At 42.2% G+C, this 25,427-nt stretch overlaps 1 protein-coding gene across 2 annotated transcripts; it reads right to left on the bottom strand.

Annotated features, from left to right (window-relative positions):
- Window positions 1-646: 646 nt before the first annotated feature.
- LOC120058239 (ceramide synthase 6-like) lies at window positions 647-23,713 on the bottom strand. Of its 2 annotated transcripts, XM_039006757.1 has the most exons (11): window positions 23,355-23,712; window positions 18,925-19,030; window positions 18,322-18,452; window positions 13,449-13,506; window positions 10,066-10,116; window positions 9,834-9,926; window positions 4,675-4,803; window positions 4,204-4,310; window positions 2,057-2,213; window positions 1,507-1,530; window positions 647-1,258 (listed from the first exon to the last, which is right to left on the bottom strand). In XM_039006757.1, the coding sequence occupies exons 1-11, from the start codon at window positions 23,522-23,524 to the stop codon at window positions 1,091-1,093; spliced, it is 1,194 nt and encodes a 397-aa protein (XP_038862685.1). In that variant the 5' UTR covers window positions 23,525-23,712; the 3' UTR covers window positions 647-1,090. The 2 variants fall into 2 exon arrangements, with proteins under 2 accessions (XP_038862685.1, XP_038862687.1); XM_039006759.1 differs by lacking the exon at window positions 1,507-1,530 and having other exon boundaries at window positions 23,355-23,713.
- Window positions 23,714-25,427: the final 1,714 nt, after the last annotated feature.

Genomic DNA, 25,427 nt, shown 5'->3' with positions numbered 1-25,427 from the left:
TACTAAAGGACACCAATGAGAAGAAGAGACTTGCTTGGGCCAAGAAACACGAGCAATGGACATTACACCGGTGGAAATCTGTCCTTTGGTCTGATGAAGCCAAATTTGACATTTTTGGTTCCAACCGCCGTGTCTTTGTGAGACACAGAGTAGGTGAATGGATGATTTCCGCATGTGTGGTTCCCACCGTGAAGCATGGAGGAGGAGGAGGTGTGATGGTGCTTTGCTGGTGACACTGTCAGTGATTTATTTAGAATTCAAGGGACACTTAACCAGCATGCCTACCACCTGGTTTGCGCTTAGTGGGACTATCATTTGTTTTTCAACCGGTCAATGACCCAACAAACCTCGAGGCGGTGTAAGGGCTTTTTGACCAAGGAGAGTGAAGGAATGCTGCATCAGATTACCTGGCCTCCACAAATCACCCGACCTCAACCCAATTGAGATGGTTTGGGATGAGTTGCACCGCAGAGTGAAGGAAAAGCAGCCAACAAATGCTCAGCATATCTGGGAACTCCTTCAAGACTGTTGGAAATGCGTTCCAGGTGAAGCTGGTTGAGAGAATGCCAACAGTGTGCAAAGCTATCATCAATGCAAAGGGTGGCTACTTTGAACAATCTAAAATATATTTCATAGTTTTGATGTCTTCACTGCTATTCTACAATGTAGAAAATAGTAAAAATTAAGAAAAATCCTGGAATGAGTAGGTGTCCAAAATTTTGACTGGTACTGTATATCTATCCAAAATAAATAACATAAAAGACACATAACATAATTAAGTACCCCCAGTATGCCAGTCAGACTACGTTTAAACAGCATACTTTCGCCATAATAGTGGAATGCGTTCATTCGTTGGCTAAACAGAGAGACTGGGCTGTACCGATAGGAGTGCTTTGATATTTCATTGAATGCAGTTTGATGCAAATATAGAGAAAGATAATAAAATGAGGGGAAACATGGAAATAATCAAACTGAAAACTAAGAACTTCCAGTACCAGACAGGCAATGTTGTTCATGTGGCACACATGTAGTATCTATGAATGGTGTGTGCAGCTTTGCTCCAGTGCTTATAAATGTCTCATAACAGTGGTCAGTGTTCATCTAGACAAGGGGCCCCTGCTGACAGGTACCCATTGGTCCCGTGGACTTTATTGGTCCCGTTGGTGGTGCTGTTGTGGTGCTTCTGAACAGGAGTGGGCGGAGGACCGGTGTCCTCGTCCGAGCTGGACTCAATGTCACTGCGGTCGTCTTTCGACACCTGTGGAGAGGTGAAGACGCTGTCAGAACAGCTCATATACCATCTGATGGCATGACAGAGGAAGTAAAAGCAGTTGGCCATCGCTTTTGGTTTCCTCATTTTACAACTGGTTTCCCCATTTTACAAATAAGATAATGTAAAAACGAAAGAAAGGGATGTCATGTCAGAACATTCTGTGATTGTGACTTGATAGTGAGATGACATGTGACAATACACAAGTTTCTTCTCCTTCGGTTCCAACTACTTACATGTAAAGGATTCCACTTCCCTGCCTTGAAGGTTGAAAGGTTAGCGTGAGGGATAGAAAAAGTAAAATCAAAACAGGCCCTTTAGTGAATAGCTTCTGTAGTACAGTACATGTATAGTGAGCTTGACTGCTAAGATTACCCAACGCTTTGCTTTGCATTTACAATGACAAGAAGTAACATGGTAGTACTAAATTTTAACTACATACATAATGAAATGACTTTCTAACTACATAAAGACGGTCCTCTTGAGTGTACTGTATGGAAAATATGACAATGTCTGCCCAAATGGCACCCTATTCCCTATGGGCCCTGGTCAAAAGTAGTGCACTACATAGGGTGCCATTTAGGACCCTAAAATGCGAACTGGGGGAGAATCTCAATAACGTTTCCTTGACTACTCGCATTCTCTTCTCAACTCCTTTTCAAAACCCATTGGAGGAGAAGCTCAGAGAGGGACCTCTGACTTTCTCAACCAATGAGTTTTGAGAACCAGGCGAGAGGACGCGAGTAGTCAAGAAAATGTAATTGAGACTCTCCCTTTGTCTCTCACCTTTCCTCTGGAGATGGCTCGACAGGCTATCTTCACTATGAGGTAGGACCAGAAGGAGTGCAGGAACTGCAGCAGGATCAGCAGCAGGTTGAACACCCACCAGGAGGGGTACGGCCCCACGATCTCCCAGCTCTCAAACAAGGTAGTGTTTAAAATCCTACGAGAAAGAGAGACAGAGTGTGAGAGAGCGAGAGAGAAATAATTAGTCAACTCATTTGATAAGTAAACCACACTACACACACATTCAGTGCAGCTCATAACGACAGGATGTAGTAATGAGACAACAACAACGTCTCTATTGGGAATTGGATAACAGACTGGAAATACTTATTGGTTTTAATACGTGTCTCTCTCTGAAATTAACAAAAACCTGTCAACTAAAGTACACGCCAGAAAACCCAATCTGAGGCAGGTGTCACCAAATAAGCTACTTGTTATTGTCTTAGAATTCTAGGTGAACAGAAGACAGTAAATGTTCCTGGTGCTCTAAGGTAGAGTGGAGGAATACAGATGGCCAGGTGGTTGAGAGAGACCCTCAGGGACAACATAAGAGGCTAACGTCCAGAGCCTTCAGCCCCTAGCTAAGGGTTTCCCAAACTCAGTCCTCGGGACCCTAAGCTTTGATCATTTGAATCAGCTGTTAGGGCAAAAACAAAAACGTGGGGTCTTCTCAAACCCTTGGGGTCCTGAGGACCGAGTTTGGGAAACGCTGCACTAGCTTGCTCTCCATCCTCCACGACAGACAGACTCACTCTTAACAGCCAAGGATAATTATCACCCAGGAGACAGACAAATAACTTTATCCCTTCTCCCCGCTATACCGTGCTGTGTGGGAAAGCTCATGCAGCACTTTACTGTATGAAGTCAATCTGTCATATAATGTACACACTACTAGAACCACTTTAAAGAACAAGTTAAATCCTTCATTCACGTCTCTGATGAATGGCTTGATAGCTATTTCAGTGAAGGTGGAGATATAGTTGGATAATTGTACATGATATGAACCCTGCTGATACTGAAGCCATGGCAACAGTTGTACAGTCACACTAGCTTTCTGGTTGCTGTGGTGCACTCTGCCTGCACTGTGATATACTGTATAACTCACGACGGTATACTAACAAGAGGAAATCTCTGAATGAGACTTTTCTAAAGGATTCATATTTCTTTAGAGACAGTGCACTGTACTGTGGAGGTTCATGCTTTAGTAATCTTTTGAATAAAGTGTCGTTTGTCATTTTGATCTGGTAATTAACAGCGCCGTCCGAGTGTGGGCTCAAAATTGGGGTGACGTCTCAGAGCGGGATAGTAATTCACGTCGCTTTTTCTCTTCGTACAGTGACGGTACTGCTGAGTCTGCCAAGGACATGACACAGTAAGATGGTGCGCGCATATTCCTCTACTATGACTGATTTGCTACTGCTTCGCTCTCTCTCATATAAAAAAGGTAGGATGCCTCGCTGATGACACATCAAAAACATTCCGGTGCAATCCAAATTCGTCATCTAATTGGAAGTCCAATATGTAAAAAAGACAACATTCTGGCATTGATACCAACTAACACAGGCACTGTGATAACATAAAGAATTAGGTAATTGAGGTTTTCAAAGTGTAAATTGAATGTGCCATTTTAGATTCCAGTCTCAAATTGACCCTGGCTTACATAATTAAATGATCTCAAAATAATGGTCCGTCTTTCATTTTATTTCCCCCTCCCTCTTTACTGGGGAAGATGCGTACGTCAATATTGTTGCTGTAGTATCCATAGTAACTATTACTAAGCAACAAAACCTGTATAAAATGAAAACCTTCCTGGAAAAATTGCAAAGCCCATTTGGAAAGTGTCAATATTCTGAGATCTACAGTACATTCATGTCTCCTGTATTCGGAGACAGATTATACACTGAAACAAACATTCTCCGATATACAGTATCATCCTGATCTGTCTCAACTGGCAGCACACAAGTGCATCTAAAAGACACTCGAGCCCATTGTTTCAATTGAGCTGTAGTCTTTCACAGAGAAGACATTGGCCGGGTCCCAAATGCTGCCCTATTCCCTACATAGTGCACTACTTTTGACCAGTGGCCGTAGGGAATAGGGTGCCATTTGGGACACATACATTCAATGTAGAGACAAAGCCTCCTTACCAGACAGGATAGACACCCAGTCTGGAGCTGATGAAGACCATTGCAAACATGACAAACAGGAGGTTGCAAAGTCTCTGAAACTTGGCATAGTTTGCCATTTTGGCAGCCTGCAACAGATGACACAGACACACGCAAAATGGTTACAAGAACAAAACGTGGATGTTGTATCTATCTTTTTCATACACTGAAATTGGTTTTGGCAGTACATAATTGAAATCTACAGATGGCCGATTTCCCCTCTGATAGCTACTGTGCTTGCTTGTGATTCTAAAACAACCACAAAAGAACACAGGACCCTCCCACATGTCCGTGGGGTGTGAAGAACACACATCAGGGCCACGTTCAGCAGGCAAACCTTGTGGAACATTGCAGAGAGAAATGTAATTCGTAGAACTAACAAAAATCTTTTTTTTTCTACATGCCAGACACCTGAACATGCCTCGCTGAACGTGTCCCCGGGTCTCTACTCACCTCCACCAGGACGTCGGCGGAGTCGTGGAGACACATGACCAGCGTGCCCACTCTAGCCATGTTGTTGACGTAGGCAAAGGTGATGAGGGAGATTGTCGCCAGGTGGTGCAGGAACATGATCAGGAAGTCCTGGGGGGGGGGCACAGGCGTCATAGTCATGTCACACAATGGCAGAGGGAGAAAGCATTCACAGCTCTCTATCATGTCTCACATCAAGGGGACATGTACAGCATGTGGGTTTTATGAAAGCTTCGGCGTCATGCAGAGAACATGACCGCTGTTGTATTCTTTGTGCTCACAGTAGATAAGTGGACTCCTTTGCACCTTGTACACTTGCTGGCTGCGCACTATGCAGAACATCTATGGTGACAAGGTGCGGGTGACATTCTGACAAGGACATTGCCCCTTTGTAAACATTACACTCCGTAAATGACCAGATACGCTGTGCAATTCAACTTCCCTCCTCATCTGCTTTTGCTTTGTGCTGACAATTCTATTGTTTGTTTCTCTGAACGCAGGACTCAAGGGCAGCTGACGCCTTCCTTTCTCATCTACTTTGATGGCTAGACAGTTATTCTTTTCACAAATTAATGAATGAATGTGAAAACTAAGTCTAGTTAAAAATGTACTAAAAAAAGAGAGGCGAGTCTACAATGTACTACAGCTAAAGTGATTTCTAGTCAGTCTAGAAGAGTCTAGAAGGTTAATATCCCCTGATAAGTGAGGCTGAGGCTGAATAAGGATGACATGCTAGAGCCCTCCTGTGCCCCACAGGGTTGAAAAGGCTCAGTACAGCAGGACAGCAGCAGAGCAGCCAGCCCAGAGCAGGAGGAGGAGGAAGAGCAGTGGCACAAATACAGAATGGAAGCATAGCAATAGAGTGCAGGGAACATACTGGAATTGTCAGGGGGTGCAGAGGACCTCCTCAATGCGTGGCTTTGTGCAATGAAAAAACTGAAAGGAGAAACAAAAAACCAGACATGCCAACAGTCAACACGGAGATGAGAGGTGAGGGCATAAACACCATGGCATCATGGGACAGCTGTGAGTGAGTGTTAGGTGTTCAGTGGTGTGGACAGGGTGGGGCAGAAAGAGAAGGAAGAGATGGGAGGCATGCAAATTGGCATTCTCTGAACTCAACTAGGGAGCTGGTTTAAAAGAGAATGCCATGGCCAAGGAGAGCCCTCCATAAACAATACCCCCATATTCTACCCCTTGTTCTTGACGCCGCTTAACAGTGCTAAAGAAGATTGAAAAGAACAGAAGCAAAAAGAGCTATGCTGAGGCAATATTTACAGCTCAAACATGGAGATGCCCTGACCTGGAAAATCTCTGGCAACCCGACTATGGGATGTATTAGAAAGAGTGTATGCGTGTGTGAATCAAATGTGTGAACAGACATGTCTGTCTGCAGATGAGCAGTTCAGCAGTGGTCTTTTCCATAGCGGCTGTGCATGTACGTTCCATGGATTATTTATCTTTAGTCTAGGGATTAAGTGTGAGTGGGTCACAAAACTGGGCCTGGTGTCATCACAGCTGTTTGTTTGACCCTCAGTTACTGTGTTTAAACGTCATTCAGGATGAAGTGGAGTGAGAGGCTAGGTTACGAAAAATATATAAACATGTGCTACTAACAAAATCACCTCAGATAAACCAGGTCTAAAACTAACTTGAAACCATTTATTGTGTCTCAATTTGTATTCAATATTTCAATGAATCTTTTTAATTCTTAAATAATAGTTTTCATCAGTGGGGACAAGGAATGACATGACGCTGAAATACATTTTTTTTAAATGGAGAAATGTAATAATCTTCAGATTCTAGGAACTGAATAATGAAATGAGACTGAATCGAAAACAAATGAGGGGGAAACGGTTTACAATGTCTGCCAGAAAATTCCAGTAATCCATCTCCTCCTCTCAGAGGCCTGTGATTTCACAGAGCAGAGATTAGACTAAAACACCACACCAAGGCAAAGACCAAAAAATAAAACAAAATCATAGAACAGACAATAGGAGGCCTAAATGCAGACAAACAATAATTAAGGCTTTCTTGAGATTACCACTGCACAATAGAACTGACTACAAAGAAAAAAAAAAAAAAGTAAAAAGAACACATTTGGTTTCAGAATGTATTAAAACCAGTTATGAGACATTTCCCTTTGATTTAAAGGGATAATCCACCCCAGAAATAAAAATCATGACACTCCTGTCAATTTGGTGAAATCTTCTGTTCTATCAGTGGTTAAATGAAACATTTCCCCCATGATTTAACTTCTAAGTGGTCCATCTGTGAAATCAGGAACTCATGTAGGAACATGTCATAGTTACATGGTTCTCGTCACTGGTGATATGGTATAGTGTGTTATCCCCTTTCATAACGCTTTTAAAACTATTACCTGCTCTCCAGATTGCCAAATCAGCTAATAGATGATATGGGCATACTCGTCTAGAACACATCCATCCGTTTATATTGTTATGACAATGTTTATTTTTCGATGTGCTCAAGCTAAACAGTGTACCAAATGATTCAACTCAGTTTTTCCTTCAAGTACCATCTCGCAATGCGCCCTGTGTCTGTGGGAAACGTCTGTTGTTGCCATAGCAATGTACTCTGCACTTGCTCTGGGCAGAGAATTGCTAATTGAACTCGGTGAGAGAGACTCCTAAATTGATAGTGCAGTTTGTTTAGCTACTTCACATGCTAATATTGACATTGGTATTATTGTGTGTAGCCAGCCAGCCCGGAGAGCATTGCATTGTGGGTTTAGTAGTTGACTTGAGCTGCAACAGATCTCCACAACAATTTTTACATGTTGCTACCAACCTTGTTATAAACACAAAATGAAACATTTGTTTACCCAAAAAATATTGTTCATACAGTTGAAGTTGGAAGTTTACATACACCTTAGCCAAATACATTTAAACTCAGTTTCCACAATTCCTGACATTGAATCCTAGTAAAAATTCCCTGTCTTAGGTCAGTTAGCATCACCACTTTATTTTAAGATGTGAAATGGCACAATAATAGTAGAGAGAATTATTTATTTCAGCTTTTATTTCTTTCATCACATTCCCAGTGGGTCAGAAGTTTACATACACTCAATTAGTATTTGGTAGCATTGCCTTTAAATTGTTTAACTTGGGTCAAACGTTTCAGATAGCCTTCCACAAGCTTGCCACAATAAGTTGGGTGAATTTTGGCCCATTCCTCCTGACAGAGCTGGTGTTACTGAGCCAGGTTTGTAGGCCTCCTTGCTTGCACACGCTTCTTCAGTTCTGCCCACAAATATTCTATCGGATTGACGTCAGGGCTTTGTGATGGCCACTCCAATACATGGACTATGTTGTCCTTAAGCCATTTTGCCACAACTTTGGAAGTATGCTTGGGGTTATTGTCCATTTGGAAGACCCATTTGCGACCAAGCTTTAACTTCCTGACTGATGTCTTGAGATGTTGATTCAATATATCCACATAATTTCCCTCCTCATGATGCCATCTATTTTGTGAAGTGCACCAGTCCCTCCTGCAGCAAAGCACCCCAACAACATGATGCTGCCACCCCCGTGCTTCACGGTTTGGATGGTGTTCTTCGGCTTGCAAGCCTCCCCCTTTTTCCTCCAAACATAACAATGGTAATTTTAGGACATTTCTCCAAAAAGTACGATCTTTGTCCCCATGTGCAGTTGCAAACCGTTGTCTGGCTTTTTTATGGCGGTTTTGGAGCAGTGGCTTCTTCCTTGCTGTGCGGCCTTTCAAGTTATGTTGATATAGGACTCGTTTTACTGTGGATATACAGTGGGGCAAAAAAGTATTTAGTCAGCCACCAATTGTGCAAGTTCTCCCACTTAAAAAGATGAGAGGCCTGTAATTTTCATCATAGGTACACTTCAACTATGACAGACAAAATGAGAAGAAAAAAAATCCTGAAAATCACATTGTAGGATTTTTTATTTATTTATTTGCAAATTATGGTGGAAAATAAGTATTTGGTCAATAACAAAAGTTTCTCAATACTTTGTTATATACCCTTTGTTGGCAATGACAGAGGTCAAACGTTTTCTGTAAGTCTTCACAAGGTTTTCACACACTGTTGCTGGTATTTTGGCCCATTCCTCCATGCAGATCTCCTCTAGAGCAGTGACGTTTTGGGGCTGTTGCTGGGCAACACGGAGTGGGAGAACTTGCACAATTGGTGGCTGACTAAATACTTTTTTGCCCCACTGTAGATACTTTTGTACCGGTTTCCTCCAGCATCTTCACAAGGTCCTTTGCTGTTGTTCTGGGATTGATTTGCACTTTTCGCACCAAAGTACGTTCATCTCTAGGAGACAGAATGCATCTCCTTCCTGAGTGGTATGACGGCTGCATGGTCCCATGGTGTTTATACTTGCGTACTATTGTTTGTACAGATGAACGTGGTACCTTCAGGTATTTGGAAATTGCTCCCAAGGATGAACCAGACTTTTGGAGGTCTACAATTTTTTCCCTGAGGTCTTGGCTGATTTCTTTTGATTTTCCCATGATGTCAAGCAGAGATGCACTGAGCTTGAAGGTAGGCCTTGAAATACATCCACAGGTACACCTCCAATTGACTGAAATGATGTAAATTAGCCTATCAGAAGCTTCTAAAGACATGACATCGTTTTCTGGAATTTTCCAAGCTGTTTAAAGGCACAGTCAACTTAGTGTATGTAAACTTCTGACCCACTGGAATTGTGATTCAGTGAATTATAAGTGAAATAATCTGTCTGTAAACAATTGTTGGAAAAATTACTTGTTTCATGCACAAAGTAGATGTCCTAACCGACTTGCCAAAACTGTAGTTTGTTAACAAGACATTTGTGGAGTGGTTAAAAAACGAGTTTTAATGACTCCAACCTAAGTGTATGTAAACTTCCGACTTCAACTGTATGTGTTATTTAACACTGTTAATTATAGGAATTAGTGGTTTGGAGTGGATTATCCCTTTAATAATGGCTTTATTATTTAAAAAATCTTAATATTATTATTCATTTTATTTTGTATTATTATTAACAGATTTACCTTGAAATGGGTGTTTAATCATATGCAAACAAATATCTATGGAGCAAGCAATGTCATAAACAAACATTGATTAACTATATTATATTGATGTATTTACTAAATTGGCATCCTACCTTTCTTCTGATATCTGTGAACTGGGAGAAGAGTAGGGACAGGTAGAACGACAACTCCAGTATATAGTAATAGTGGATGTCCACCGTCAGTGGCTGTGAAAATACACACACACACACAACTCAATAAAGTTGGATCAAAACCATGTCCTTTCAAATACAATAACTGTTGTAGCTAGGTGAAAAGAATTAACAGAGAAAACATTGGAGAATTTTCTCATGATCAAAACATTACCTGATAAGGATAGTCGTACCAGCACTCTCTTGTGTTCCATAACCATGGTGTCTGCAGACACAAAAAAATGAACAGAATATTAATGTATTGTTATGCTGTTTCCAAAAATGTATTACATTCATAAAGTGCATTGATCGCCACACCTGTATGCTATGCTGCCTCTGGCTCAATACTAAATGTTTGCTTAAAAGATCCAGCACATCAATAATCTTGCAACCGTAACCATGTCAGATTGTATTTTCATTAAGGGAAACTTAATTTAATCAAAGCAAACTTTTGCTATACACTAGTAGTGCAAATTAAGAATGAACGCGTTAGCCTGGGGACAAAACTGAGAATGCTCATTCTGGTCGAAGGCGACATGATGAATGCTGTAGTGAACTGGGGGATGTGGTTAAGACGGTCTTATGTCTTGACACAAGAGGGACTTATACTACAAAGGCATGGTAATGAGTTGCTAATCATCATAATCATCTCTCACAGGGTGTTTGCCTTCAATGACAGATGATTCTGGACCAAACCAAATATAACCTACTTAAAACTGCAAACTCTGCTTAAGTTGACATGCAAACATAGACTCTTACATTAGGGAGTTGAATGTATTTTGTAGGTCTATAGTGTATAGATTTGTAATAGATACAGTGCCCTTTTTGTACCACCAAGCATGTTGGGCCTAGTGAGTCTCAACACACCCGGGAGACTCACTAGGCCCAACTGTAGGAAATGAACTCCTTCCACAAAGTGCATCGTCATGCAAGTTGTTGCAATGAGAAATTATCCTCGCCGCAATGTCTCCTATTCACCCCCTAATCATGATTCCTGATCAACGGCATCATCAGCAGCATTCAATTACTACAGACACAAAAGGCTTTTGGCCTCAGTACATTACACAATATCAGTGCGCACAGAGTCAAACACATAAAAAACAAAAGATACCCCTTGGAGTATTTTCAGTTACTTCCTCACACGTGTGTATGTAGATAGATACACACACATACAGTACATACATATATACACACACAGTGCCTTCGGAAAGTATTCAGATCCCTTGACTTTTTACACATTTTGTTACAGTACAGCCTTATTCTAAAATGTATGAAATAGTTTATTTCCCCCCCCATCAATCTACACACAATACACCATAATGACGAAGCAATTATTTTGGGCTACTTTGGTTGAGGTCAGGGGATTTTGGAGGCCAGGTCATATGATGCAGCACTCCATCACTCTCCTTCTTGGTAAAATAGCCCTTCCACAGCCTGGGGGTGTGTTGGGTCATTGTCCTGTTGCAAAACAAATGATAGTCCCACTAAGCGCAAACCAGATGGGATGGTGTATAGCTGCAAAATGCTGTGGTAGCCATGCTGGTTAAGTGTGCCTTGATTTCCAAATAAATCACTGACAGTGTCCACAGCAAAGCACCCACACACCACAACACCTCCTCCTCCATGCTTTACGGTGGGAAATACACACCCAGAGATCATCTGTTCACCCACACCGCATCTCACCAAGACACGGCGGTTGGAACCAAAAATCTCACATTGGTACTCATCAGACCAAAGGACAGATTTCCACCGGTCTAATGTCCATTGCTCGTGTTTCTTGGCCCAAACAAGTCTCTTCTTCTTATTGGTGTCCTTTAGTAGTGGTTTCTTTGCAGCAATTCGACCATGAAGGCCTGACTCACACAGTCTCCTCTGAGCAGTTGATGTTGAGATGTGTCTGTTTCTTGAACTCTGAAGCATTTATTTGGGCTGCAATTTCTGAGGCTGGTAACTCAAACGTATTCTCTGCAGCAGAGGTAACTGTGGGTCTTCCATTCCTGTGGCGGTCCTCATGAGAGCCAGTTTCATCATAGCGCATGATGGTTTTTGCAACTGCACTTAAAGAAACTTTGACTGACCTTCATGTCTTAAAGTAATGATGGACTGTCGTTTCTCTTTGCTTTTTTGAGCTGTTCTTGACATAATATGGACTTGGTCTTTAACCAAATATGTCACGCCTGTGCCCACTCCCCGGCGCTCTAAGGCATTACGCACTCCTGCCACCATCATGACACACGCCTGCCTTCCCCCCGTCACGCGAATAATCGATTACTCACCTGGACTTAATCACCTCTCCACTATATATCGGTCTGGTTCCCTGCTCTGTTCCCTGCTTCAGCATTAATTGTCGTTTGTCGTTGTTTACCCATCTGCTGACACTGTTCCTGTTTTGTTACCTGTCTGTTCCTGAATGAATGTTGACTCCCCGTACCTGCTTCTCATCTCCAGTGTCGGTCATTACAGAATGCTGAAGCCGTCATATGAAGCATCGGGGAGTGCTGGCGTTGCGCGATTGGTGGTGATATCGGGTACGGGGGCCCCACCAATGGAACCGGGAGTGCCTAAGCCAGCTTGTCGGGCTGTCACGCCCTAGCTGGCTTGAGAGGTTCTTGCCCCGGAAGGCACCCATCCCACGTCAGGCCTCAGCTGGCTCGTCAGGCTGCTACGCCACCGGATTATCGGGCTCCCATGCCTCAGTGGGATCAACAGGCTTTCACGCCCCAGCTGGATCGTCGGGGGGTGGGGGGGGTACTGTCACGCTGAAGGTGCCAGGCTCCCCAGCATTACGCACTCCTGCCACCATCATTACACACATCTGCCTTCCACTGTCTGTTCCTGGATAAATGTTGACTCCCCGTACCTGCTTCTCACCTCCAGCGTTGGTCATTACAAAATAGGTTTATCTTCTGTATACCCCCCCTACCTTGTCACAACAACTGATTGGCTCAAACGCATTAAGAAGAAAATAATTGAAATACATTCTAGGTGACTGCCTCATGAAGCTGGTTGAGAATGCCAAGTGTGCAAAGCTGTCATCAAGGCAAAGGGTGGCTACTTTGAAGAATCTTAAATATAAAATCTATTTTGATTTGTTTAATACTTTTTTTGGTTACTGCATGAATCTATATGTTATTTCATAGTTGATGTCTTCACTATTATTCTACAATGTACAAAATTAAGAAAAACCCTGGAATGAGTATGTGTCCAAACTTTTGACTGGTACTGTATAGAGTAACAATAGTGTTAGACTGAAGGTGACAGTTGACAGGGAACTAGTTTCTCAACTGTGCATGTGCTCGAAGACAGTAATATCTGCATAATGGATGCTGTGCTGAGAGCAAATCTATCCATTATTTATCAGTGAGCACTCGTTGGAGTGTTTGAGAGGTGCATTATTTGTCACTTGGTCCCCCTTTCATAGCAAGATCCACCTCCTCCGGATATCCTCGAGTGCCCAAGCCTCTGTTACAGCTCCTCCTTGAATAACATGTCTTCAATACAAAAAGTGCTCTAATAACTTTTCATCAACAAAATGATTTTGGAAAGTAGCACACTCACCTTTTTAAGGAAACGTACTCCGTAGGTAAATATATAGAGGTAAAATGTAAATCTCCACCTGTGAAAAAAACAAAACAAAGAGAACAGAACATCAGTCAGTAACACAGTTTTGGGGTTTGGATGCATCCTCTGTGGAATGTCAAAAGAGAGGCCATGTCTAAGCTGCTGTAAGGGAGGCCAATCCAAGGACAGCCAAGAAAGCCACTGGCTAGTTCCGAATACCCATACTTGCGTTCTAAATAGTAGGCTTTTTGAGTATGCGAAAATAGAACAGAAATTTTGGAATATGCTTTAAATGCCAGGATGTCATACTAATTTCAACTGTTCATCAGGTAGAATTTGCTGCACACTATTGAGGAAGTGTGTTTGACAACAGCTGATAAATCAGAACAGGGCACCCGCTCTGCAAACATTTACTAAATGGCACATACACCTCCATACTGCTTAGGACCCTTCTCTGTTTTTTTTCTGTTCTATTTTTCTCAATCTAACAACACTTATTTTTATTGTAAGCACTGAATCACTGGTGGTAATAATATACACAGTTTTTACTTCTTAGGCCAATTAGTGGTGAACACAATAGAAGTATCATATTCCAAATGATTTTCAAAAGTCACAGAATCAAATGAAAATAGCTTATGAAAAAGGAAAGTCATTAGTCATGTTGATCAGCTACTCAGTTTAACCTAGAGAAGAGTGCCAATGTTACATTTCCATACAGGATTTACCTCAGCGTTTTATCCAAAAGGCTCAGACTTTTCTGTTTCCACCTACACTGGGCGGACCTGCTCCCACTTTGGCCCAAAGCCGGGGCCCCTGGTACTTTTCAGCTTGCATTTACATAACAACGGCTAACTGTGAACTTAAAAAATTGATTTTCTGATCGTAACCAGAGTACAGGTAAAGCATCCTGTATTGTGATCACTGACATTTGATACCCCAGGACTTACTGGGACTTACATGGATTTACTGTAGTGTATTCATCATTGCATATTGTGGTGTGTTTTCTGTCTACGGCTGTCAAAAATACTTACTTCTTGTAAGGCCAGCTAAAGCTACCCACACTAAAACCACCTGAGATGTATGTAAAACTCCCAATGTCACACAGCATGATCACCATTTGTCAAGTTCCCCCTCGGAGGCCAGTCAGTAACTATTAGGTTCATACAACATCCCTGTCACATTGTGCTATTCAGAGTTGGAACTTCTTGTCTGTGATTTGTAGCCTGGTACATGATGGGTATGCCTGTGTGCTGCTGTGACTGTGTGAAACAGAGTACACCTGCAGCTGACAGGCAGCTCCACCTATGAGAGGCCATATTAACGGAAAGACTCAGTCCTGAATGATTGATGCATTTTGGCATCATTACGAGCCAGAAGAAGGAATCTGTCTCAGTCAAGTGTTTCTATTAAATAATGTATTTAAGTTTTTTTTTTAATGAATAATAACTACTAAACAAATATAAATGCAACATGTAAAGTGTTTGTCCCATGTTTCATGAGCTGAAAAAAAAGATCCCTGAAATGTTCCATACGCACAAAAAGCTGATTTTTCAAAAATATCCCTGTTAGTGAGCATTTATCCTTTGCCAAAATAATCCATCCACCTGACTGGTGTGGCATATCAAGAATCTGATTAAAACAGCATGATCATTCAACAGGTGCACCTTGTGCTTGGGACAAAAAAAGGCCACTCTAAAATATGCAATTCTGTCACAACACAATGCCAGAGATGCCTCAAGTTGAGGGAGCATCCAACTGGCATGACGACTGCTGGAATATCCACCAGAGTTGTTGCCAGATAATTTAATGTTAATTTCTCTACCATAAGCCAACCTTGAACGTCATTTTATAGAATTTGGCAGTACGTCCAACCGGCCTCACAGTCGCAGACCACGTGTAACCACGTCAGCCCAGGACCTCAACACACAGCTTCTTTACTGCGGGATCGTCTGAGACCAGCCACCCAGACAGCTGATGAAACTGTGGGTTTGCACAACCGAAGAATTTCTGTACAAACTGTCAGAAACTGTCTCAGGGAAGCTCATCTGAGTGCTCGTCGTCCTCACCAGGGTCTTAACTTAACTGCAGTTTGGCGTCGTGACCGACTTCAGTGGGCAAATGCTCACCTTGGCCACTGGCACGCTGGAGAAGTGTGCACTTCACACATTAATCCCGGTTTCAACTGTACCGGGCAGATGGCAGACAGCATGTATATTGTTGTGTGGGTGACCGGTTTGCTGATGTCAACGTTGTGAACAGAGTGCCCCATGGTGGTGGCGGGGTTATGGTATGGGCAGGCATAAGCTGCGGACAACGAACTCAATGTATTTTTTTTAAATGGCAATTTGAATGCACAGAGATACCGTGACAAGATCTTGAGGCCCATTGTTGTGCCATTCATCTGCCACCATCACCTCATGTTTCAGCAAGATAATGCACTGCCCCATGTCGCAAGGATCAGTACACAATTTCTGGAAGCCGAAAATGTCCCTGTTCATCCATGACCTGCATACTCACCAGACATGTCACCCATTGAGCATGTTTGGGATGCTCTGGATTGACGTGTACGACAGCGTGCTCCAGTTCCCGCCAATATCCAGCAACTTCGCACAGCCATTGAAGAGGAGTGGGACAACATTCCAAAGGCCACAATCAACAGCCTGATCAACTCTATGTGAAGGAGATGTGTCACGTCGCATGAGGCAAATGGTGGTCACACCACATACTGACTGTTTAGTTGTTGCGTTTATATTTTTGGCCAGTGTAATTTCATTATGTAACCCCCTTGTAAGGTCTGAGAAGGACGTGTGTTAGTTATTGTCTCTCATTCCTTCTCTCAGTGCAGTCGTTTGTTGATTGTTATGGCCTGTGCAGCAGCATCTCCCTGCTCAGTATGGCTTTGATCTCTGAACTATCAACTGGAACAGCTCTGCCTGAGAGTCCATGATCACAGGAGAAACTTTCCCATCCAATCAATGTGCAGTAGTTATGGGTATGTGCTGGGTTATGTAAGCCCAGAGCAGAGCAGAGGTTGGGACTGGGCGTGCCTCCCTCCCTCTCTCTCTGCCACGAGGTAGTGCAGTGCAGTGGCGTCCAGGCTCCAGTGGCAGTGACTCACCCGGGAATGCAGACGCTGGGATGTGAGAGCCCTGGCACTCCGGCCACATCTCTGACAGGCTAGCAGGCCTCAGGGCAGACTAGCGTACTGTAGCATTGGTCTAGTATACCCAGGTCTCTGCCACTGGTTGAATTCACACTTGTGCTGCTTTTCGACTAGAATACCAGTGTATACAGACTTATGTTATTTTAGAGAAATTGTGTTCATGCAGAATGTGCATAATCAAAACAGTTGCATTGTGAGAAGGTGTTAAACATTTGAATGAAAAGAAAGGCCATCGTTTATGGAATTCAAATAATCAAGCCACAAGTAATAGCTCTCTGTGGTTGATTCATTTAAAAAACAAATGAGCTGGATGCATTGACCTAACGATAGGCCAAGAAGACGGTTACTTGGCAACTGGTTAGTCAAACACTGTCAAACATTGTGCTTCAAGTGCTGCTGAATCAGTGCTATTTATGTACAATTACTATGACTCACAATTACTTTCGCTGAAAATACTTCTGCTGGTGACTGTGTACCAAATACATGGTCCTGTTAAATACAATGTAGTTGCATTCAAAGCCATGAAGGCATGCTACTGAAGTAATTACTCTTCATACACTTCTGTGGTGTTCTATGGTCATCATTGAGCAGAAAGCAGCAGATACAGAGTTGACAATGTTCTTTGCTGCTTTATCATAGATATTCTTATAAGTTATTGCTTATATTTATGTCCCTCCAAATTCTCCGTATTAGGACGTTCCAGACTTTCTATTTTACAAAACACAAATCTGAGCTTTGTCTTTTAAGGTTCAGTGGATTATAATCTGCTGCCTTTGGCTCTTTTCTTCTTTACAGAATTGAACCAGAGGAATGGAGGCAGAACAGTTCAGACAACCAGCACTGTGGTAGAAAACAAAGCACGTGCCCCACTGGGGACTGGGGACCAGACTGTCCCGTTAAAACTAGCTGCAAAATAAATAACTGCATGCAGCTTCTTTGGGATCTGCTGTCTCCAGTCTAAATGTGTCTCTCTTTCTCAGAATTATGAAAAAGGAACAGTGTCCTCAGCTTCGCCATCCTGAAGTGTCGGAGACAACAGCGTCCTCTCAAACCCAGACACTAATTACAGTAGGATTACTGCTGAGACGAGTGTGCCTGGGTCGGTTTACAAAATTACATTTTAAGCAAATGATACAACAAAGAAACCAATCAGGCATCCAATCCATTCTGAGTCTGTCAACTCCATTCTGCCTACAGACACGACACTGCATATATTTAAAATGTAGGGACATCCTCTATTAAAAGTGAGCTTAAAATATTGAGAAAACAGGCAGAGATTTGCTCTAGTTACATAGAGGCTATGCTTTTGTGAGACGTTTTTATTTTATTATTCCACTAAAGTAACTGAATCCAGTTGCTGAACCATGGCACATTTCACACCGACAAACTGAATCTGGTATTTCTCTTTGAAGATCAAATAATGACCACGCCAGTCATCTAAGCAGAGAATCCCTTCAACAGTGAGCCCCTGAGTGAGCAGCCCCAGGGCGTCAGAGACCCGCTCTGTGCCTCACTGCCTCTCCCACTGCCAGCCTGGCTCCAATGGTGTCAGACATGAGCCCACTCTGACAGGCCTGCTCCAGTAAAGGCAATGACTGGAAAGCCTATGTATCCACACCTAAAATCAGTTTCCACTGAACAAATGCGCACCTATGTGTTTATATTAGTGATAATATGTAGCATTTTGAAGCTGTCAAGACCTCTTACATGCTCTCACAAAAGCGAGCCAACGTGCTGGGTTTCTCCTGGTTCCTGCGCTGTCGGAACCAGCGCTGGATGGTCCGTACATCCCAGTCCAGCTGTTTGGACAGGCCCTCCAACCTCTTCTCATCTGGATGCTAGGAAACATAAGATCCAGACACCGGACTGTTAACAAGGCTGCCATTATTGTGGGGAAGGTGTGACATGTCAGAAGTTAAAACAGTCTTGATATTCGCAGAGATAAAAGGCAATCAATGTCTGAACGTTTCATCAGCATCGTGTACTAAGGGGTAGTAAAACTGTTGCAATTGTCCATCATTTGAACCAGTTTACGAGCTCCTGAAAAGAAGACGCCCTAAAGTGCCTTCGTTTCCACCTCAGAATGTCTACCCAGTGTGGAGGTAGTCTGCTAGATTGCTCAGTAGGTGAATCTGAGCATTTGTTGAAGAATCTCACTTGAATAATAATAATAATAATAACAAATGGTACAAATATTGCTTTCTCAAACTGAATCCAATGCCTTTTTTTGCAAGAGATTGCTTTTAATCTCAGTTATCAGTACTAAAATGCAAAGACATGACATAGTGGAAACACAGGCACTACTTTTACCTTGGTGATAGCAGTGAACACCTTCTCCAAAATGGCATTGGGCTGGGCTTTCTGTGGTCCATTGGCTTGTATCTTGAGACCCAAGGCACATGGTCTGGCAATAAACCTACAACAGCATAACACAACAATGTCAGAATATTCTCACAGTAGGTACTGTATAATCACCATCTAATTGTTGTTCATGGGAAAAGTGTTTTTGTTTGTGGTAAATGGGGACCATCGTGGCAGCAACATTGATAATACTGACAACCAGTTGTTAAAAATACATCTCAAAAGCTTCAAAATCTTATCCAACTATAAGTACAATGTGTACATTTCTGAATCAGTATTTCTGTATACATCGTCAGCAATTCGCAATGTAAGAATCTGGCTAAATTTCACAACCGTATAAATGAAAGATGGTATCATGACGTTATATGATTGAGTAACAGTCACATTCATGGACAAAGGGTTATGGGAGATTAAACTGCTGGAAGTGTTGCCAAGATCAAGATGAAATGTCCATGTGCAGACAGCCGTGAGAGAGAGACAGCTGAGAGAGAGAGAGAGATTAGCGGTCTAGTAGTCTATTCATAAAAAAAAGTCTTTACTCTGCAAATGAAGTGTGCCGTCAGCAATCAGAAAATCTCATCTGGAGGGACCAGCCTAAACGGACCTTTCAGTTGTATCTATAAAAACCTAATGTGTTAAAACACTGCCTTACAAGTGAATTGTGAACACTGACTCAGTATTTCTAATTCTTGCTGCCTAGCTGCTATTGACAGAGTTACTGTGCTCAGTGAGAGGCAACATAAGGGCAACAGCAGTTGTTGGCAGGTTCAATGGATACTAATCCAGTACTACTATATGTTTAAGTAAATAGTATCATAGATGCCCTTGAACAATAATAGTACATGTGAGGCTTGTGTATGCATAAGCAAGCTGTGTGTATAATCTACATTTAAAAAGCAAACATCTTGGTCTTGCCGACACTTCACAGCAGGAACCACAGTCTTCACTCCTTTGTTTGGCCTACATATTTTTTACAGTACCAGTCAAAAGTTTGGACACACCTACTCATTCCATGGTTTTTCTTTATTTTTACTATTTTCTACATTGTAGAATAATAGTGAAGACATAAACAACTATGAAATAACACATATGGAGTGTAGTAACCAAAAAAAAAAGTGTTCAACAAATCAAAATATATTTTAGATTCTTCAAAGTAGCCACCCTTTGCATTGATGACAGCTTTGCACACTGTTGGCACTCTCTCAACCAGCTTCACCTGGAACACTTTTCCAAGGGTCTTGAAGGAGTTCTCACATATGCTGAGCACTTCTTGGCTGTTTTTCCTTCACTCTGCGGTCCAACTCATCCCAAACCGGGTCAAGTTCCTTGGTGTCCACATCACCAAAGAACTATCAAGGTCCAAACATACCAAGACAGTCGTGAAGAGGGTACGACAAAACCTTTTCCCCCTCAGGAGACTGAAAAGATTTGGCATGAGCCCCCAGATCCTCAAAAGGTTCTACAGCTGCACCATCGAGAGCATCCTGACCGGCTGCATCAATGCCTGGTATGGCAACTACTCGTCATCTGACCGTAAGGCGCCACAGAGGGTAGTGCGAACGGCCCAGTACATCACTGGGGCCAAGCTTTCTGCCATCCAGGATCCAGAAAGCCCATAAAATTGTCAGACTCCAGTCACCCAAGTTAGACTGTTTTCTCTGCTACCGCTGCTACCGCACGGCAAGCGGTACCGGAGCGCCAAGTCTATGACCAAAAGGCTCCTCAACAGCTTCTACCCCCAAGCCATTACACTGCTGAACAATTCATTAAAAAAATCGCCACCGGACAATTTACATTAACACCCCCCCCGTACACTGCTGCTACTCGATGTTTGTTTGTTACCTATGCATAGTCACTTCACCCCCACCTATATGTACAGATTACCTAAACTAGCCTGTACCCCTGCACACTGACTCGGTACCCGTGCCTCCTGTATATAGCCTCATTGTTATTCTTATTGTATTACTTTTTATTATTACTTTTTATTTTAGGCTACTTGGTAAATATGTTCTTCTTCTTGAACTGCACTGTTGGTTAAGGGCTTGTAAGTAAGCATTTCACAGTAAAGTCTACACTTGTTGTATTCGGCACATGTGGCAAATAAAGTTTGATTTGTTTCGATTTGAAACTTCTCAATTGGGTTGAGGTTGGGTGATTTTGGAGGCCAGGTCATCTGAGTCAGCACTCCATCATTTTCCTTCCCTTACACAGCCTGGAGGTGTGTTGGGGCATTGTCCTGTTGAAAAACAAATGATAGTCCCACTAAGCGCAAACCAGGTGGTAGCCATGCTGGTTAAGTCTGCCTTGAATTCTAAATAAATCACTGACAGGGTCACCAGCAAAGCACCCCCACACCATCACACCTCCTCCTCCATGCTTCACGGTGGGAACCACACATGCGGAGATCCGTTCACCTACTCTGCGTCTCACAAAGACACGGCGGTTGGAACCAAAAACCTAAAATTTGCACTGAGACAGATTTCCACCGGTCTAATGTCCATTGCTCGTGTTTCTTGGCCCAAGCAAGTCTCTTCTTCTTATTGGTGTCCTGTAGTAGTGGTTTCTTTGCAGCAATTCGACCATGAAGGCCTGATTCACGCAGTCTCCTCTGAACAGTTGATGTTGAGATGTGTCTGTTACTTGAACTCTGTGAAGCATTTATTTGGGCTGCAATTTCTGAGGCTGGTAACTCTAATGAACTCTGGGGCTCATTTTCCTATGGCGGTCCTCATGAGATCCAGTTTCATCATAGCGCTTGATGGTTTTGCGACTACACTTGAAGAAACTTAAAAGTTCTTGAAATTTTCCGGATTGACTGACCTTCATGTCTTAAAGTAATAATAGACTGTCGTTTCTCTTTGCTTATTTGAGCTGTTCTTCCCATTATATGGACTTGGTCTTTTACCAAATAGGGCTATCTTCTGTATACCAACCCTACCGTGTCACAACACAACTGGCTCAAACGCATTAAGAAGGAAAGAAATTTCACAAATGTACCTTTAACAAGGCAAACCTGTTAATTGAAATGCATTCCAGTTGACTACCTCATGAAGCTGGTTGAGAGAATGCCAAGAGTGTGCAAAGCTGTCATCAAGGCAAAGGGTGGCTACTTTGAAGAATCTTAAATATATTTTGATTTCTTTAACACTTTTTTGGTTACTACATGATTCCATAGGTGTTGTTTCATTTTGATGTTTTGATGTCTTCACTATTATTCTACAATGTAGAAAATAGTAAAAATAAAGAAAAACCTTGGATTGTTTTGTATTTAACTAGGCAAGTCAGTTAAGAACAAATTCTTATTTAAAATGACAGCCTACGAACAGTGGGTTAACTTCCTTGTTCAGGGGCAGAACGACAGATTATACCTTGTCAGCTCAGGGAATCGATCTAGCAACCTTTCGGTTACCTGCCGCCCCAATGGAATGAGTAGGTGTGTCCAAACTTTTGACTGGTATTACAGGCCATATCATCAGTAATCAAGAAAATGTACATTTAACAACAAGCCTCTCAACGGTCCAATGAAGACTTATACAGCACAAATATATCAATGAAAAGTCCAATTCCCATTGTGACTGTTTTCAGTATTAGAGGTGGACTGGAGGTGGTGGGTTGGTGAGTGAGGTGTCATGGTGGTGGTGGACTCAGCAGAATGACCTTATGACAGGCATCCAATCAGTGACATCATGTACAGTATGTAGCCTACAGTAAGACACATTGCAACTGTAGCCTACTGACGCTTAAACACCTATATGCCACATCATGAGCCTTTATAAAAAGGGTGGTATTAGGTAATATTGAGAAACTGCTGTGGGTTCCTGTCTGTTTCCGATTGATGTCTATTGCACAGTCTGTGTCTGAGCGATGTACCAGGCTAGCATCAACACTTAGCTTGGTAGGCTATGTACAATTGGGATAGGCATGCTTACAACAAATAGGCTACATGAAGCTAAACACAATGATCACCATTATGACATAGCCAGCACAGACCCTTGCGAGGTCAATAGAAGCCTAGGCTAAATGAGACGAGCATGACTCGAATAATGCCCTCGACTACTGACAGCTGCAACTTGCAGCTTGGATGCGAAGTCAACATGTATCTCATTATGGAAAATAATTCAGGTCTATTGATCCGACACATATCTCGAAAAAGCTTTGTGACAATACAGACAGGCATATAGAGAAACGTTAATGTTACCTTCATTATTGGATAAATCGCATCACCATGTGGATGTCATTGTCTAGAAATTCGGTGAGAGCTAAACATGCTTCAATACCCGATATACTATTCTTTAAAATAGGCTTTCTTTAGGCTACATGTAAATGAAACGAACCCAACATTATCTTCAGTTATACCAATCACTTATACATGCACCCACCTTTCGAAAACCAGTCGAATCATAAATATGCAGAAGGCTAAAGGACAAGCCAGATACAAATCCTCAGCTTGCGGGAAGGTTGCCTCATCTGTGTTTTTTAGGTCAGCCCAGGTTACATTGTGAGGGAGCCAAAATCTCTCGTTCCAAAACCATGCCAAAATACCTGCCATTTCCTTGTGTTATGGACACTTTGTCCCCCTTACCAATTGACAAGAAATGAACGCGATATCAATGGCCTATAGCGTAGTTGCAGCAGTCTCACAGGCGATCTTTGCAGGTTTTTAGTGTGATGGATCAGTGTATGCTCCGCCAGTCTATTTACCCCCTCGCTCTTTCCAGTGTAGGGAAGTAGGCATCTGCTCCTCCGCAAGTGATTGGTGCATTGAAATGTCAAACATGCAGTCGCAATCCAGAAGTATCATGTTCAAAGGTCTATGGTTTAATGTGTTGTAGGTTATGGCACTAGCAAGGTATTTTGTTTAATTTATGGAATAGGCTGGCTGTCCATTGATTGTGGATTAGGTAATTATTTCCTCAATCCCGTGCATAATAATACGGTTAGGCTATTGTTGATAGGCTAGCCAACTCATAATATATTCGTGTCCTGACTGTTCCTACCACGTTTTGGTTAGGCAAATGTCCCATTTATGAAATATCAGGCAAACGAACAGTATCATCATGAATACTTGGTAAATCATGCCACCTACTGACCAGCACACTCATAGCAGAAGACACGTTATATTTTATTCATTTTATTTTTATTTCACCTTTATTTAACAAGGTAGGCCAGTTGAGAACAAGTTCTCATTTACAACTGCGACCTGACCAAGATAAAGCAAAGCAGTGCGACACAAACAACACAGAGTTACACATGGGATAAACAAACGTACAGTCAATAACACAAAAGAAAATTCTATATACAGTGTGTGCAAATGAAGTAAGATTAGGGAGGTAAGGCAATAAATAGGCCATAGTGGCGGAATAATTACAATTTAGCAAAAACACTGGAGTGATAGATGTGCAGAACATGAATGTGCAAGTAGAGATACTGGGGTGCAATGGAGCAAAACAAAAAATAACAATATGGGGATGAGGTAGTTGGGTGGGCTATTTACAGATGGGCTATGTACAGGTGCAATGATCTATCTGTAAGCTGCTCTGACAGCTGATGCTTAAAGCTAGTGAGGGAGATATGAGTCTCCAGCTTCAGTGATTTTTGCAATTCGTTCCAGTCATTGGCAGCAGAGAACTGGAAGGAAAGGCGGCCAAAGGAGGAGTTGGCTTTGGGGGTGACCAGTGAGATATACCTGCTGGAGCACCTGCTACGGGTGGGTGCTGCTATGGTGACCAGTGAGCTGAGATAAGGCGGGGCTTTTGCAAAATGGAAGACAATTCCAGATTTAACTTTGGATTGGAGATGCTTAATGTGAGTCTGGAAGGAGAGTTTACAGTCTAACCAGACATCTAGGTATTTGTAGTTGTCCACATATTCTAAGTCAGAACCGTCCAGAGTAGTGATGCTAGACGGGCTACCCCGGCCAAACCCTAACCCGGACAACGCTGGGCTAATTGTCAATGTCGATGTTATTATAGGATAAATGAATAGATAAGTGTAAATACATAGGCCAATGTACATTTAATAATTATTTTCATTTCATTTATATTCATTAAAAGGCTAACATTATTTTATTAGTCTAAGCAGTTTTCTCAGGAGTACAGAAGTCTATATGGCCATGGTATGTGATTGAAGGTATAATATGGCCATCTAGTGGACATATTTGATTAGTGGTCACTGTGATCCTTTGTAGCAACTTTCATGATCCAGGATAGAATGTCACATTTTCATCACTGCGTGATCCAAAATAGATCTGCAACAAATCTAACATCCAGGCAAAACGGTAACCAAAGCTGAAATGCCGTAGGCTTAAAACAACTGGATTGGTTCAAATTAAGTTATTATCAAGTTATTAACAAATAATAGGCAATTTATTTGATTGATTCATTATTTGATTTGGCGACTACAAAAACAAAACGTTCACTTTTGGAATTGAAAATTGTTCTAAAACGACCAAA

This window comes from Salvelinus namaycush, chromosome 13 (assembly GCF_016432855.1).
Source record: "Salvelinus namaycush isolate Seneca chromosome 13, SaNama_1.0, whole genome shotgun sequence".
In the NCBI taxonomy this organism is placed as follows: domain Eukaryota; kingdom Metazoa; phylum Chordata; class Actinopteri; order Salmoniformes; family Salmonidae; genus Salvelinus; species Salvelinus namaycush.
The sequence above is the reverse complement of the archived record's forward strand: the minus strand, read 5'-3'. Positions and strand labels throughout refer to the sequence as shown.

Bases quoted from the DNA above. Each gene is read 5' to 3' on its own strand.
- LOC120058239 (XM_039006757.1), bottom strand. From the start codon at position 23,524: ATGGCAGGTATTTTGGCATGGTTTTGGAACGAGAGATTTTGGCTCCCT. The intron at 4,804-9,833 runs GTAGGATGCCAA...CCCCCCCCCCAG, and splicing joins TCACAGATATCAGAAGAAAG to GACTTCCTGATCATGTTCCT. The intron at 1,259-1,506 runs GTAAGTAGTTGG...ACCTCTCCACAG, and splicing joins GGAAGTGGAATCCTTTACAT to GTGTCGAAAGACGACCGCAG.